Consider the following 13,821-nt stretch of genomic DNA (forward strand, 5'->3'; position numbering starts at 1 on the left):
GGCGGATCAGTGTGTGTAGGGGGAGGGGCGGATCAGTGTGTAGGGGGAGGGGCGGATCAGTGTGTGTAGGGGGAGGGGCGGATCAATGTGTGTAGGGGGAGGGGCGGATCAGTGAGTGTAGGGGGAGGGGCGGATCAGTGTGTCGGGGGAGGGGCGGATCAGTGTGTGTCGGGGAGGGGCGGATCAGTGTGTGTCGGGGGAGGGGTCAGTGTGTGTCGGGGGAGGGGTCAGTGTGTAGGGGGAGGAGCGGATCAGTGTGTAGTGGGAGGGGCAGGTCAGTGTGTGTGTAGGGGAGGGGCAGGTCAGTGTGTGGGTGGTGAGTTGGATTAGTGTGGGGGAGGAGAGGCGGGTCAGTGTGTGTGTGGGGGAGGGGCAGGTCAGTGTGTGTGGGGGGAGGGGCGGGTCAGTGTGTGGGTGGTGAGTTGGATTAGTGTGGGGGAGGAGAGGCGGGTCAGTGTGTGTGTGGGGGGGGAGGTGCAGGTCAGTGTGTGGGGGGGGAGGTGCAGGTCAGTGTGTGGGGGGGAGGGGCAGGTCAGTGTGTGGGGGGGAGGGGCAGGTCAGTGTGTGTGTGGGGGAGGAGGTGCAGGTCAGTGTGTGTGGGGGGGGAGGTGCAGGTCAGTGTGTGTGTGGGGGAGGAGGTGCAGGTCAGTGTGTGTGGGGGGGGAGGGGCAGGTCAGTGTGTGTGTGGGGGGGGGAGGGGCAGGTCAGTGTGTGTGTGGGGGGGGAGGGGCAGGTCAGTGTGTGTGTGGGGGGAGGGGCAGGTCAGTGTGTGTGTGGGGGGAGGGGCAGGTCAGTGTGTGTGTGGGGGGGAGGGGCAGGTCAGTGTGTGTGTGGGGGGGGGCAGGTCAGTGTGTGTGTGGGGGGGAGGGGCAGGTCAGTGTGTGTGTGGGGGGGGAGGGGCAGGTCTGTGTGTGTGGGGGGGGGGAGGGGCAGGTCAGTGTGTGTGGGGGGGGAGGGGCAGGTCAGTGTGTGTGGGGGGAGGGGCAGGTCAGTGTGTGTGGGGGGGGAGGGGCAGGTCAGTGTGTGTGGGGGGGAGGGGCAGGTCAGTGTGTGTGTGGGGGAGGGGCAGGTCAGTGTGTGTGTAGGGGGAGGGGCAGGTCAGTGTGTGTGTGTGGGGGGGGAGGGGCAGGTCAGTGTGTGTGGGGGGGAGGGGCAGGTCAGTGTGTGTGTGGGGGGGAGGGGCAGGTCAGTGTGTGTGTGGGGGGGAGGGGCAGGTCTGTGTGGGGGGGGAGGGGCAGGTCAGTGTGTGTGGGGGGAGGGGCAGGTCAGTGTGTGTGGTGGAGGAGGTGCAGGTCAGTGTGTGTGTGGTGGAGGAGGTGCAGGTCAGTGTGGGGGGAGGGGCAGGTCAGTGTGTGGGGGGGAGGGGCAGGTCAGTGTGTGTGTGGTGGAGGAGGTGCAGGTCAGTGTGTGTGTGGGGGGGGAGGGGCAGGTCAGTGTGTGTGTGGGGGGGGAGGTGCAGGTCAGTGTGTGTGTGGGGGGGGAGGGGCAGGGTCAATGTGTAGTGGAGGGGTTGGTCCGTATGGGGGTAGGGTGGGACAGTTCAGCGCAGGGCTGGCTCTCCACAAAGGGCACGGCATTGTTTGGGATTCTCACAGAAAAAGGGGGCGCTGATAATACAGTGTTATTCACGGGGGAGACTTGGGAAATCTCACCATTTCCCACACAGCCAGTTCTCCCGTTTGTATTTCCTCCTACCAGACAGCATCATAGTGGCCCAGAAATTTGGGTCGGAGACTTCCCGCGGGTGCAAGACTCCGACCTGCACTTACCTAGCGTGCCGGCCATTGTGCTGTGGGTCCGCGTGGGATTCCGATCCTGGGCCTCCTCCAACTGCCGGCGCGCAGTGCTTGCGTATCCCTGGGGAACAGTTAGTTCGAAGCGTCCCCTGGGATCACGTGGGCCATGGAGAGCCAATGGTAGCAGGGAATCTGTATTCATAGATTTGACAGGAAGAGCTGTCAAATCTATGAATACAATTCAGCCCCAAAACATAACTAAAACTTCAAATAATTTTTTAAAAAAAAATCACATTTTTAAAGTAACTATAAATGACATAAATTTAAATTATTGTTTAAATAGTTATTTTTTGAAAAAATTAATTACAGATTCTAACGGGGCTAAAAATAAACTTATCTTTCTTTAAAGTATTTAAAAATAATAAACCAGTAGAAAAAATGTTTTAATTTTACTTAATTCACCACTTACCTTGTTAAAAGCAGGCCTTGCGACTGCTTTTTAGAAGCATCGCTGCTGGAGACTTACCCTCCCAGAGAAAGCTGCAAAAAACCTGGAAATTCCAGGCGTATGCGCTGCCTCTCCGGCGCACGCGTTCGACCTGTGAACCCCTTCCTTTAAGGGAATGGAAGTTCCGGTTTCCCGCGCATGCACGAAACCGGCACTTTGGTTGGGCCTACGCATGAGTACCCAGCGCGTACTCACCTGTGGGGACCCGAAGTTCTGGTCCAGTGAATCTGTGCTGTGCCCTCTCTACTGCCTCAACATCCTTTCAGTAGTTTGGAGCTCAAAACCATACACAGTACTCCAACTGTGGTCTGATTAAGGTTTTGTATAGATTCACCATTAAACCCTGATTTCTATATACCTGTAACTATTGCCATAAAACCCAGTACTCCATTAACTTTTTTGTGGCCATATCCACTTGAGGTGCTGCTTTTAATGTCTTGTGAACCTAAATTGTAAATCCACATCACCCAGCTTTCCCCAGTTCAAAATAGCATGAACAGAGAGATATATGTGAACAAATCGTTGAAGGTGGCAGGGCAGGTTGAGAAAGCGGTTAAAAAAGCTAATGGGATCCTGGGCTATATGAATAGAGGTAGAGAGTACAAAAGCATGGAAATTATGATAAACCTGTATAAAACACTGGTTTGACCTCAACTGGAGTATTGTGTCCAATTCTGGGCACCGCACTTTAGGAAGGATGTGAAAGCCTTAGAGGAGGTGCAGAAAAGAGATACAAGAATGATTCCAGGAATGAGGGACTTCAGTTATGTGGAGAGGCTGGGGTTGTTCTCCTTAGAACAGAGAAGATTGAGAGGAGATTTGATAGAGATGTTCAAAATCATGAGGGGTCTAGACAGAGTAGTTGGAGAGAAACTGTTCCAATTGGCAGAAAGGTCAAGAACCAGAGGACACAGATTTAGGGTGATTGGCAGAAGAGGTAAAACATTTTTACTCAGCGAGTGGTTAGGATCTGGAATGCACTGCCTGAAAGGGTGGTGGAGGCAGACTCGATCACAGCTTTCAAAAGGGAGTTGAATAAGTACCTGAAGGAAAAAAAATGGCAAGGCTACGGGGAAAGGGCTGAAGTGCTCTTGTAGAGAGCCGGCATGGGCTCGAAAGGCCGAATGGCCGTCTTCTGTGCTGTAACCATTCTATGATTATTACTTTTCTTTATGAAAATGTACCACTTCACATTTGTTGACACTGAATTCCATCTGCCACTATTTTGCACATTGCACCATCTTCTTGTAGCTTCCTTTAGTCCTCAAATATTTTCTGTGCCTCCTATTTTAATATCATCTGCAAATTTGGACAACACTCCCTCCAGTTCTATATCCGAATCATTGATGTACAAGTGAACATAAGCGGTGGCATAACTGAACCCTGTGGGACATCATTACCCACTTCCAACCATTTGGAAACTGCCCTTAACTCTTACTCTCAGCTTCCTCCCTTCTAACCAGTCATTAATTCTTTTTCAGGATGCCGTCACTGCGCTGTCTGGTACTTTTCTTGCCGTTTATTCATGGTGGTAAGTTCTTTTCCTTCCTTTGCGGGATTTTTTAAATAATTCATTTGAACATTTAAAGCCCATGAATAAACTTAAATGAAGATTAAATGCAAATATCAATGTAACAGATACTGGATACATAAATAATATGAAATTTAATTTCCCCTTTGTTCAAACAAGTATCAACTCTTATTTTCTCCTTAATTGTGACTTGATAACAAGAAGCCAAGTGTGGTGGATTTTAAAGGCGTGATTTCATACAATGTGATTTGTTTTTAGTGGGACCAACAATCATGACTCGACTGTATTGATGAAGCTTTAACTCTTCTCAAGCTAAAAATGACCCACTTAACTGATGCATTTGATGAAACATTTGGTTATCCAGCTGTGGTAAATGCAATTTTATGTGAAAAGTTTGAGCAGGAGGTTCAAAAAGCTCAAGAACAACCCTTTCCAAACCCCCAAGCCCATGAAAGCCAAACAAAACAAACCAGCAACTAATAAGTATAAGTGCAAATAAAACAAAGTTCTTGTCTTTCATGAGCTGGATGCCATGTGCTGTAGAGCACGAGGCTCATGGGCCATAGCTTGCACACTCTTCTTTGACAATCTCAATATTAAATGTGCAAGCAATGCTTACACCATAATAAATTGGATTTGGGAACAGGTGCCTGAAAATATACTGATTTAATTTGCGAGAAGTGGACAAAGAGAGTGGCAGGAAGTTAGCAAAATGAGTATGGAGTCTTCAGTTAGGAACATGAAAGAAAATTTGTGACATAAAATACTGTGCGCAAGTAAATGTGATACCAACCAGTGGGAGATACTATTACATACAATACCCTTGTTCCCTTTCCTTGTTCACTGCCCTTAATAAGCCACATAGGCTCCCAGTTGCTATGGTTAATGGTGCACCTCACAGTCTGGGGTTCACATTCTGCTGTGCTGTGGGTGTAAAGATACCCCACCAGGGATGTTCTGCTGCCAATCTGGCAGGACACTGGGCAGAATGAAACGGAGAGGAAATATTCAAAGATTACCAGCTTTTTAATCAGTGCAGAAATGCAAAGAAATGAAATGATTAAGAACGTAGATATCTACCAATCTAAATTTATCCCTGATAAAATTTACTGCAAAGCTGCCACCATAATATATTAGTTACTGAGTCATGATTGAGAAGTTGAAAGTTTCTGGGGAAGGAATTGATTGATTATTGTATAAATTATTGCTCAGACTTGCTTTCCTCAACTGAAATGTTAAATATTACCAAACTTGGTTGAAACAGCACTCACAAAATTAAAAATTCTTAAGTGGTCTTAAATTACATTTAACTTAAGAAAGGAAGGGCAGAATTCAAAGATGACTTTAAAGGGTACATTTTCCATGTGCTCTTGGCACAGAGGCTAACCCGCCAGCAGCACATATTGTGAAATCCGGTACATAGCCCATGATTGTCTATTGCCACAGGAAAAGTCATCGCAAGAATCCTCCTCAATCGCCTTCTCCCAGTGGCCGAAGAGCTCCTCCCAGAGTCGCAATGCGGATTCCGCCCACTAACGGGCACAATGGACATGATCTTCACCGCACGTCAATTACAAGAGAAATGCAGGGAACAGCACCAACCGCTGTACATGGCCTCCTTTGATCTCACAAAGGCCTTCGACACTGTCAACCGTGAGGGATTATGGAGTGTCCTCCTCAAATTCGGCTGCCCTCAAAAGTTCGTCACTATCCTCCGCCTGCTTCACGACAACATGCAAGCCGTGATCCTGACCAACGGTTCCACCACAGACCCAATTCACATATGAACCGGGGTCAAGCAAGGCTGTGTCATCGCACCAACGCTCTTCTCAATATTCCTTGCTGCAATGCTCCATCTCACCCTCAGTAAGCTCCCCACTGGAGTGGAGCTAATTTACAGAACAAACGGTAAAGTGTTCAACCTCCGTCACCTCCAGTCCAGATCCAAGGTCATCCCATCCTCTGTCGTCGAATTACAGTATGCAGACGATGCTTGCGTCTGCGCTCACTCGGAGGTCGAACTCCAAACCATCGTAAATACCTTCACCGAAGCATACGAGAGCATGGGCCTTACACTAAACATCCGTAAGACAAAGGTCCTCTACCAACCTGCCCCCGCCACACAGTGCTGCCCCCCGATTATCAAAATCCACGACAAGGCCTTGGACAATGTGGACCACTTTCCATACCTCGGGAGCCTACTGTCAACAAGGGCAGACATCGACGACGAAGTCCAACACCGCCTTCAGTGTGCCAGTGCAGCCTTCGGTCGCCTGAGGAAGAGAGTGTTTGAAGACCAGGACCTCAATCCAGGCACTAAGCTCATGGTCTACAGGGCAGCAGTGATACCTGCCCTGCTGTATGCCTCAGAGACATGGACCATGTACAGCAGGCACCTCAAAGCACGAGAGGTACCACCAATGCTGCCTCCGCAAGATCCTGCAAATCCATTGGCAGGATAGGCTCACCAATGTCAGTGTTCTTGCTCAGGCCAACATCCCCAGCATCGAAGCTCTGACCACGCTCAATCAGCTCTGATGGACGGGTCACATTGTCCGCATGCCCGATACGAGACTCCCAAAACAAGCGCTCTATTCGGAGCACCAGCACGGCAAGAGAGTCCCAGGTGGGCAGAGGAAACGCTTCAAGGACACCCTCAAAGCCTCCTTGAAAAAGTGTAACATCCCCACCGACACCTGGGAATCCCTGGCCCAAGACCGCACAAAGTGGAGGAGAAGCATCTGAGAAGGCGCCAAACACCTCGAGTCTCTTCGCCGGGAGCAAGCGGAAGCCAAGCGCAGGCAGCGCAAGGAGTGCACGTCAACCCAAGCACCCCACCCACCCGCCCCTTCAACCACCGTCTGTCCCACCTGTGACAGAGACTGCAGGTCTCACATTGGACTCATCAGTCACCTGCAAACTCATTTTTAATGTGGAAGCAAGTCATCCTCGGTTCCGAGGGACTGCCTAAGAAGAAGAAGGAGAAGATGATTCGTTGGTTTTAATGGATGGAAAATTCATGGGCTGTGCATACACGATTTCATGCTATGTACCAGGAGCATGCAATCTGAAAATCTACACCCAAAAGAAACACATTTGCATTCTGCCCCATCAACAAAACATTAGCTAGAATAAGCAATGAGTAGAAGAGCCTTTGTATAGTGTTGCAGATTTCACAGAATCACAGAAACCCCACAGTGCAGATAGAGGCCATTTCGGCCCATCGAGCCTGCACCGACACATATCCCACCCGATCCCCGTAACCCCTACACCAACACATATCCCACCCTATCCCCGTAACCCCACGTATTTAATCCCCCTAACACTAAGGGTCAATTTATCATAACCAATCAACCTAACCCGCACATCTGTCAGACTGATTTTAAGCAGCATCAGATAAAATCCAATCAGCAAAAACAGTCTGAATTCAGAGAAATTCATGGATTTGAATAGTTTGGATACAAGTAATGCAGCTGACAGAATAAATCTTGGATATTTGCTAACTGTCTGCTGCGGTATTCAGCGTTGGCTATGGGGTAACATTCTCGCCTCATTGCCACATGTCTCTAGGATTTGAGCACATATCCTAGGCTGATACTTCAGTGCAGTATTGAGCAGTACTGCATTATCAGGGATCCTGGTGGCAATCTTGGATTCTGCCCCAAACAGTGGTGAAGTCGATGGAGTGGCCGCACTGCCCACCCAAAGCTGGCGTCGGAAAGCCCAAACTGGTTTCGGATTGGGTTCCAATTAAATGTCGCCAGTGAGCTGCAGGCACCAAATATTCAGTCAGATAAAAAAAGATTTCAGTGGCTTCCTGTCTTGCTGTCAGACTGCTGTTTGTGGTTTTTCTAGTCTCTTTTCAGCATAGGGCCAAATCACACTTGGTAGAAACCTAGGAAACAATTTGAATTTAAAATGACCTTCCTATTTTGTTATTGGTTTTGTTATTGGATCTTAAAAAGTCACATTGGTCAGTGTAGAACAGCAGCCCTATGCTGACGATAGACTAGAAAATAAATGAAGTGTAGATATTGGGCTGTTACAACCACAAACAGCACAGTCTGACAATGTCAGAGAGGTAGGACGTCAGTTTATGAATTTGTACAGCGAGGGGCATAGCAAAGTGGAGGCCAGTTGTTTCCCCTCAGATGAATAACCACCTGGTGCTCTTATTTATGATCTAACAGTCAGATCCAGAAGATAAGGTCTGGGAACAATGCATCCCACAAAGGATGAAAAATGAGGGGAGAAAATCAAATTTAAAATGGAGCCATGCCACTCCTTGTTATAGTTTGTTACACAATGGAATACAGGGGAACTGGGTTGGCAGCCAGTTAAATTGGAGCGGGGGACTTACCCACTCTGTTCCCGCACTCTGGCCCACTGCAATTTTAAATGGCAAGTGGCAAGGACACCCGCTCAAAGCCAGCAGGGTCCTTTTTAAATAAGCAGATTGGGCTCCGATGACGTCATTGGGGCCCAGCCGCTATTTTTACCTGAGGCCTGAACAGGGGAGCAGTGGTGACTTCCCCGCCAGGCCAAACCTGCCAGGCACAGGAACAAGGGCCGGATGAGACCTGTCCTGTGAATTTGTCTTTCAAGTGGACTTTTGTGTCTTACTGAAAATCTCTAAATGTAAATTCAGGTGGAACACTGGGGTGTTACAGCTCCAGAAACAACAAATTAGACATGAAGATATTGGAAATTTACAGTAGGCTCAGATTTTTATAAAAATATTCAGGTACTTACCAACAATTTACAAAAGCTGGGAAATTCCTCGGCGCTCATCCTGCTCTGTTGCTGTACCTTCACCAAAAGTGAGGTGGAAACCAGCTCTGAGGAATTTCCTGGCCATAATCTACCCATTTTATGGGTGTAAAAATGTGCTTTTTGTGATATTTGTTTTGTAAACGATGGAAAAACTGATCTGGACAGAAGTTAATATATATTTATATGAATATTTGTTGAAGGCTTTATTTGTAACTGCATTATTTTCATTCCTTATTCAGAGATGTTAACTGTTTCCTCTGATCAGACCACTGCTGCAGAGATTGGCAAACCTGTCACCCTCAAGTGTACATTTGACAGTGTTGGCAACAGTAATCCTACGGTGGTCTGGGAGAAGGAAGGTGTGGAGGGAACCGTGCACAAGTACAAGGGAAATGAGCATGACTTCAGCAAACAGCACGTCAACTACACAGGAAGAACTGTAGTTGATGGAAACTCAATCAACAAAGGAGACGCATCCCTTACACTGAAGAATGTTAACATCTGGGATGAAGGAACTTACAAGTGCAGTGTCAGCGCTAGCAATGGATACGATACAGCATCTGTGGCTCTGTTGGTTTGGGGTATGTCAGCTGTCCTGTTTCTGTCTGCAATCAGGGTCAAGTGCAGCTCGGTTTCATTTCTTGTATTATGACATGCATTTCCAGTGGCACCAGAGAACAGAACAATTTTCATTTCATTTACTTGTTAACAAAGTTTGTTATAGACAGACAATAATAATGGCTTCTCACATGGAACGTTGAGCTATACAGCAATGAAAATATACGCCATGAATTTCTATGGGGTTCTCCTGATCTCCTGCGGTAAGAGTGGCGATTATGCCATTTTTCCACCAAAGCTGCAGTGGGAGATCGGGAGACCGCTGCTGAAATTCTACCCCATAGTGTTTAGATGATGCAATTGTCAAACTTTACCCCGTGCAGAGGTAGGGATTCGAACAATAACACAACTCTGTAATGATGATGAAAATGTATCCCTGATCCATTTGCAGCATTGCCTCAGGAGAGAAGCATTGTAAATACAGGGGGGGGGGTAGAATTTATTTATGCTGGGGTTCTCCTGATCTTCTGTTTTGATGAACACTCAGCGGAAACCCCAGAGAAATGACATCAATGGCAATTCTCCTGCAAATGGAAAAATACTTTGAAATAATTCTGAAAAGCGAAAAGACAGAACAATGTTTTGGCCAGGGTGCTTCTCCAGATTTGGTAAATGAAAGATAAAATTTTAATTGAACTGAATAAAGGGGAGGGGCAGACCAAAACAAACCAATGGATACTTCAGCATAGACAGGGCATCATTGGTTGCTGGCCTATAATTTGCATTAAAGAAAAGCAGGGGATTGGTAGCTGATGTAAAAGATCATTTTAGTCAGTCAATAGACCAAAACATTAAGGACGTGTTTATTGACAACAGCGAAAGCTCTGATTGGTCCCCTTGGATGACAAGTCCTGATTGCTGATTGGGACAAGACATACCCAGCAGATTCTCTGGCATGTGTAATTAGATCCTCCCTGCCTACGTAATCAGTTACTTTACAAAGTGTAATTCGAGCCATTCTGACTGCCTACTCCAGACAGAACAGAGCTCACTTGGAACCGACGGAGCTCACCCTCGCGGGTTAAGACCTTCTCCACCCCACAAACAAGCTCCTGCCTCCCTCCCAAGTTCCCGCACACCCCCCCCCCCCCAGCCCAAGTTCCTGACCCCTCTCCCTCTCCGATTCCCCCTTCTCTCCTATTCCACTCTTTCTCCCCTTCTCCGATTTCCTCTCTCTCTCTCTCTCTCTCTCTCTCTTCCCCTCCGATTCCCTCTTCTCCCCTTCTCTCCAAATCTCTCTCTCCGATTCCCTCTCTCCCCCTCCCTCCGATTCCCTCTTCCCCACTCTCCCTCTGATTCTCTCCCTCTGATTCCCTCTCTCTCCCCCCTCTCCAATTCCTTCTCTCTCTCCCTCTGATTCCCCCTCTCTCCAATTCCTTCTCTCTCCCCCACTCTCTCCTTCTGATTCCCTCTCTCTCTCCGCCCCTCTCCGATTCCTTCTCTCTCCCCCACTCTCCCTCTGATTCCCTCTCTCTCTCCCCCTCCTCTCCCCCACCCCGAAGCGGCGAGGATCACACACCTGTCAAGGTGCTTTCCTAATTTTTGGTCCATTTTAAATGAATAGAAGGAAAATCACTGGCTCCCTCACAGGTGTTCCATTCTCCCTACCTGATTTTCTTTTCCGCACTGCGTCCAGGCAAATTTAATACCTCAGGAACAGGAAAATCTGCCAAATGGTCCTTTAAAATCAACATAAAAAGAAAAAGTGACATTTTATGGATTTATTCAAATTAGAAACGTCATGAAAAAGAAACACAAGAAAACAATGGCCGGAATTTTCATGCTGCCTTGGAGGTGGGCCGGGAGTAAAATTCCCAATAAATGGGAGCATGTTGCAACCCTGACATCATCCCGCCTCCTCGCGCCTTGATCTCGGGCGCATTTGCTGGCGCGGAACGGCACAGGCGGGCGACCTAATTTAGCTCATTAATACCTTGTTGTCAGACCCTTAACTCTGTTTTTAACCAGACCTTTTAAATTTAACTGCATGACCACGGGAATCACGCAGCTTGTGAACCATGTCTGTCAACCTGAGGCGGAAGTTCAGTGACCATTGATCAAGGTCATTACTGCAGCGCATGGAAAGCACAATAAATACTGCCACTGCATACTTGCCTAAGGGAAAGGCTCTTGCTGAGTGTATTTTGAGTACAGATTTTGCAAGTCTTTTCTGCAAATTCAGAAGCCACTCTCACTGCATTACTACTAACTATCACTGATCTCTACTTGACCTGCCATCTATTACATCAGCATGGGTGCCATTTGTACTGTCTCACGTTGGTCCTCAGAATCAGACCATGATGAGCTCCAACACCAGCAGCAGCATCCGTAACAACACCAACAACCTTCTCCTCAATGACCTGATGCTCCACAGGACAGATGGCATCAGCGTAGGGCTGCACCGCGCGGGAGGTGATACCCCCAACACAGGGTATACAGGCAGAGGATGAGCTTCCTCAACATGACTGAGCAGCAGTGCCAAAGGAGGCTCAGGCTATCACGCCAGGTCGTCGCAGACATTTGCAGCTCGCTGGAACAAGACCTGCAGCCCAAAGGGCCTGGTAGACGCACCTTACCCGTGGCTGACAAAGTCACCACCGCCCTCAACTCCTTCACCTCAGGCTTCTTCCAGGGATCTGCAGCAGACATTTGCGGCATGTCGCAGTCGGCTGCCCACAGATGCTTCACCCAGGTCACCGATGCCATGTTTGACAAGTCAGCCAATTATATCAACTTTGCCACTGATGAAGCCAGTGTTACTGAGCGGGCGCTCGGCTTTGTGGCTCTGGCTGACTTCCCACAGGTGCAGGGCGTCATCGACTGCACACATGTGGCACCCCATCATCACCCAGGAGTGAACCGCAAGGGCTTCCCCCTCCCTCAGTGTGCAGCTGGTCTGCAACCAAAGGAAGATTATCATGCATGTGTGCGCCAGATTCCCTGGCAACTGTCTTGACCATTTCGTCTTGCGCCAGTCCACCCTTCCTCAGCTCTTCACTCCACAAAATACATTTACCGGCTGGCTGCTTGGAGACGAGGGCTATCCACTGAAGATGTGGCTCATGACACCTTTGAGAAGGCCAAGTACTGAGGCCGAGAATAAATACAATGAAAGCCACATGTCCACCAGATGTGTCATCGAGCAGACAATAGGCATGTTGAAAATGCGCTTCAGATGCCTTGACAGATCTGGAGGAGCCCTTCAGTATGCACCAGCCAGGGTCTCCAGAATCGTCGTTGTCTGCTGTGCGGTGCACAACATAGCGCAGCAGCGAGGATTAGTGCTGCATGAGGAGCAAGGCACTGAGCGCACAGCCACTTCAGAGGAGGAGGAGCCTCAGCTGGAAGATGAGGAGGAGGAACCTGAGGTCCAGATGAGAGCAGCACCTGAGCACATTGCTGCCGGGAGGCCAGGGATGGCCTCATTGTGGCCAGATTTACTTACGTTCCTGCATTACACCCATATGGCTGCCACACGCTGCGCCAGGTTCTCCACCCGTCCCCCCGACCACAACACCATAAAGCATCCCTACAATGACCAAGCCACTCCTTTCACACTGACCCCCATTGGTGGAAGTAACGTTATGTCTCACCATTCACTGCAACTCACTGCACTAAGTAGGAGACAAAAATAGGCATAACCTGAAAGTGGTGAAAATAAATAGTTTTATAAGTGACATAACAGTAATGGAACTTTAACAAAAACACTTCTTTAAACACCCATGTGCTTACCCTTGCGCTCTCCATAGATAGCATATGCTCATGTGAGTGGCGCATTAGCTGCTCCACGCAGGTGACCATCCTTTTCATGGAAGAGCCTACAGTCGCCATCGCCTGCGACGTGGTGCTCATGTTGGAGATGAACTCTTCCATTCACTGCACATTTGCAGATATTGCAGCCGCAAAACCTGTCAGAGCCTCCTGCACTTTTTCCTGCACCTCCAGGATCGCCCGCTTTCTCGATGGCCCCCGAGGCTGAGCGTCTGTATGCTGCTGAGCAGGGCTGGGTGCGTCCTGCAGCGAGGAGTCTCTACTGCTCTCCCTGTCGCCATCATCTCCTCTTGCTCACTTGTGATTTGAGACACCAGGTGACAAAACTACTCTGTCACGTAGGACCCACCAAGTGCGCGTATCTGCGCTGGTGCTGGGTGTGCATAGGTCTGGTGACTGCACCCTCAGAGGCTGGAGGCTCCTCTGAGGAGTCGTCTTCCTTTTCCTCCTGGACAGTGGGGGGGGGGGGCGGGGTATGGAGGAGTTCTTAATGGACCTGTGGGAGAGTAAAGAGATGATTTAGATATGTTATATTAAGAATGGCTAACGATACCAACGATACCATTACGCACGTGATGAACATTCTCTGGCTGCTGACATCAGTCCCCATATGAGTGACTGCTGTATGCCATGTGGCTGTATGAGATGTAATTTTGTCACCAGGTTGCTGTGAAGTCCTCTCTCTGTCTCCCACCGCCAGCTGCTCTGCAACTCCTGAGACCTCCAGGGTGGCCTCCTCTGCTGGAGTCAACGTGGCGAATGATGGAGGGCCACCTCCGGTTCTCTCCCCCTCCCTGTTGTGCGCGCGTTTCTCCTACAAGGATGGAAAGAAGAGAAGTTTGAGTGAGAGTGATGGCATGAGTGTAAGGTGTGTGTGGGTTACA

General features: G+C 48.9%; 2 protein-coding genes across 4 annotated transcripts in view; both read left to right on the plus strand.

Moving 5' to 3' along the window:
* LOC147107607 (V-set domain-containing T-cell activation inhibitor 1-like) overlaps positions 1–13,821 on the plus strand; it is a 28,726-nt gene that overhangs the window by 11,145 nt on the left and 3,760 nt on the right. For all 3 annotated transcript variants that reach the window (XM_086006770.1, XM_086006768.1, XM_086006769.1), the window contains 2 exons: positions 3,726–3,775; positions 8,788–9,129. In XM_086006770.1, the coding sequence (XP_085862896.1) occupies positions 3,727–3,775; positions 8,788–9,129 (391 nt within the window). In that variant the 5' untranslated portion in view covers position 3,726. The remainder of the gene's footprint in view (positions 1–3,725; positions 3,776–8,787; positions 9,130–13,821) is intronic.
* LOC147107608 (V-set domain-containing T-cell activation inhibitor 1-like) overlaps positions 1–13,821 on the plus strand; it is a 116,888-nt gene that overhangs the window by 802 nt on the left and 102,265 nt on the right. The gene's annotated exons all lie outside the window — the stretch shown is intronic.

Source organism: Somniosus microcephalus, chromosome 14 (assembly GCF_052327205.1).
Source record: "Somniosus microcephalus isolate GS21.2 chromosome 14, FLI_Smic_1.0, whole genome shotgun sequence".
NCBI classification, from domain to species: domain Eukaryota; kingdom Metazoa; phylum Chordata; class Chondrichthyes; order Squaliformes; family Somniosidae; genus Somniosus; species Somniosus microcephalus.